Source organism: Littorina saxatilis, linkage group LG6, assembly GCF_037325665.1.
Source record: "Littorina saxatilis isolate snail1 linkage group LG6, US_GU_Lsax_2.0, whole genome shotgun sequence".
In the NCBI taxonomy this organism is placed as follows: Eukaryota; Metazoa; Mollusca; class Gastropoda; order Littorinimorpha; family Littorinidae; genus Littorina; species Littorina saxatilis.
This window is the reverse complement of record NC_090250.1, coordinates 32,015,899-32,018,981: the sequence shown is the minus strand read 5'-3', so window position 1 is coordinate 32,018,981 and position 3,083 is coordinate 32,015,899. Positions and strand designations below refer to the sequence as shown.

The window sequence follows — 3,083 nt, the reverse complement described above, 5'->3', positions numbered from 1 at the left end:
AGAGAGTTGCACCTTGACGGCCCAGCAAAGGAGAGAGAGAGAGAGAGAGAGAGAGAGAGAGAGAGAGAGAGAGAGAGAGAGAGAGAGAGAGAGAGAGAGAGAGAGAGCTCAGAACTCAGAACTTTATTACATAAGGATAAAGGTTTTAGGCTTAGCCTAATCTTCCAACCTGTCCTTGGAACATACTACAGAGAATAATTGTAAACGAAAGCAAAGACTGCGCACACACACACACACACACACACACACACACACACATCCACACACACACCCTCGTATACACACACACGCACACACAAGCTCACACACACTTACACACACACACACACACACACACACACACGCACACACACACACACACACATGCACACATATACACACACACATGCTCGCGCGCGCGAGCGTGCGCTCGCTTACCTACACACATGCACATGCTATCATTTCATACCTAAAAGGAGCAGTATCTAATCAAAGTATTAAAGGTCAACCACATTGCTCGGTCAAAAAAATTCTGCTGAGAGAACATTACTAAATAGTACCAGATGCAAAATATTGGCAAGCAAAGTCCTTTGGTTTAATAGATATCGATCAATGAAAGTGGGTTTTCATACCTGCAATTAAGGGTAAGGGAAGTAAGAATCTAAAACGCAGCCATGGCTGATCTCCCCTCGCAGTGACGTCAGCAGCTGTATTGGCATGGCAGACCATGAAGAAAACAGTGAAACAAGCAGCGTTTCTTCACTGGAACTATCGTGCTACAGTAGTGATTTTGAGGTTTTGAATGAACACGATCTTCAACCATACCAGTTTGAACCTGAGCTGTCCGATGCTGAGGTTGAAGAAACACCCGACAGAGACGATTTTAGCGAGTCTCTCGATCGTTTGATGTCCACCAACTGGTAAGAAACTACCACTGATTCAGTGATTGTGAGACTCTTCCTCGTATATATTCCTATTATAGAATCGATTCTGGTAGAGCTTGTTTTGCAGTCAGTAATTTGTAAAGTTTGTGCGATGTCTTCTTTTACCCTTGATGCAATTCATGCATGCCAGAAAGTGATGCGCATTCCTGATTATAATTTTAGTCAAAACATCATCCTACTGAGTAGTCAGTATGCCCACTCAATCATTGCTAGTAGCAGTCCCCAAAACTAAAACTAGCCAAATCAGTACACGTATGAATATACCAATGTTCCAATGGAATAACAATTTATTATGGTTTTGTCTAGACATAATGGTCACTACCATTGGTTGTGAATTTGTCCATTTCAGTTGTTTTACTGCCTTAGTAGATCAATTTTTTTGTGTGAGTTTGTAGACTGCAGAGAATTTGAACTAAACTTGTATCAAATTTTGTGTGTGCAGGTGTCAGTGCGCAAACTGTGCAGGCATGGGCTCAATCCGAGAATGCCGCTGTTGTCAAGAAATTCCAGAAATGGAATCACTGACAGTAAGCACAGGGGTGGGCTGCATCACTGACCACCCTGGCTTCAGATCAGTGTGCTTGGACCACTATGTCTTGGAGACATGCTATCACTGGTACAACCAGCAGTATGGGAGGGCTATACAGGATGCTAATGAGTAAGTTATTTTTTTTTTTAGAATTGTAATCATGATACTATAAATAGGTTTATGTCATAGATGTGCAAAAACAAATAACAATAAAATAAAAAAATGAAAATTAATTGTCAGATATTCATTTTTATTTCAAGACAATTCATTTATTCGCATGTGCTAATTCTGAGCAAAGCAATATGGGGAATGTTTTCAAGTATCCTGATTGTACACTTTGTGTACTGTGGACTGGGTGGCCGAGTGGTAACGCACTTGCGCTCGGAAGCGAGAGGTTGCGAGTTCGACCCTGGGTCAGGGCGTTAGCAATTTTCTCCCCCCTTTCCTAACCTAGGTGGTGGGTGCTAGTCTTTCGGATGAGACGAAACGCCGAGGTCCCTTCGTGTACACTACATTGGGGTGTGCACGTTAAAGATCCCACCATTGACAAAAGGGTCTTGTGTGTGGCGCACGTTATATGTCTTTCGGATGAGATGAAAAACCGAGGTCCCTTTGTGTACACTACATTGGGGTGTGCACGTTAAAGATCCCACGATTGACAAAAGGGTCTTTCCTGGCAAAATTGTATCGGCATAGATAAAAATGTCCACCAAAATACCCGTGTGACTTGGAATAATAGGCCGTGAAAAGTAGGATATGCGCCGAAATGGCTGCGATCTGCTGGCCGATGTGAATGCGTGATGTATTGTGTACAAAAAATTCCATCTCACACGGCATAAATAAATCCCTGCGCCTTGAATATGTGCGCGATATAAATTGCATAAAATTTTTTTTTTTAAATCCCTGCGCTTAGAACTGTACCCACGGAATACGCGCGATATAAGCCTCATATTGATTGATTGATTGATACTGTCATTAATACTGTATGCTTGTTTTTCTTTCCAGGCAGTATCGGTATGTAGCTTACCGCATGCTTGTGCGGTGGGTCTGGAAATGGCTGGGAGAGACATCAGGGTCACCTTACCAGCTTGTGCGGTTGCAAGAATTAGAGAACAGTTTCCTAGTGCAGATGGGCAGTACGTGGGTTATAGGGACCCACGACCTCCCGATCACAGGGCGGACGCCTTACCACTAGGCCACCGTGCCGGTTTGTCTTATTAGTGCAGTAGACGAATTCTGGCATTGTAGAGTGACATACTGTGTCCGGTCAGCAAGATACGATTTAAAGAAGTCACAGACCGAATCGTTTCTCAAATAATAGTGAGCGAGAGAGAGAGAGAGAGAGAGAGAGAGAGAGAGAGAGAGAGAGGAGAGAGAGAGAGAGAGAGACGGACGGAATGACGGGCGGGCGGGCAGGCTTACAGACAGACAGATAGACAGACAGTCAGTCAGACAGACAGACAGACAGACAGACATACAGACAGACAGGAAAAGAGAGAGAAAGAGAGAGACACATACACACATACAGACGGACGGACGCGCAGACAGACAGACAGACAGACAGGCAGACAGACAGACAGACAGACAGACAGACAGACAGACATATTGAATGACTGACTGAGAAGTGGCGG

General features: G+C 44.0%; 1 protein-coding gene across 1 annotated transcript; it reads left to right on the top strand.

Moving 5' to 3' along the window:
- The first annotated feature begins 312 nt into the window (after positions 1–312).
- Positions 313–2,755, top strand: LOC138969021 (uncharacterized). The gene is made up of 3 exons (XM_070341711.1): positions 313–899; positions 1,366–1,581; positions 2,458–2,755. The coding sequence occupies exons 1-3, from the start codon at positions 697–699 to the stop codon at positions 2,645–2,647; spliced, it is 609 nt and encodes a 202-aa protein (XP_070197812.1). The 5' UTR covers positions 313–696; the 3' UTR covers positions 2,648–2,755.
- The last annotated feature ends 328 nt before the right edge of the window (positions 2,756–3,083 follow it).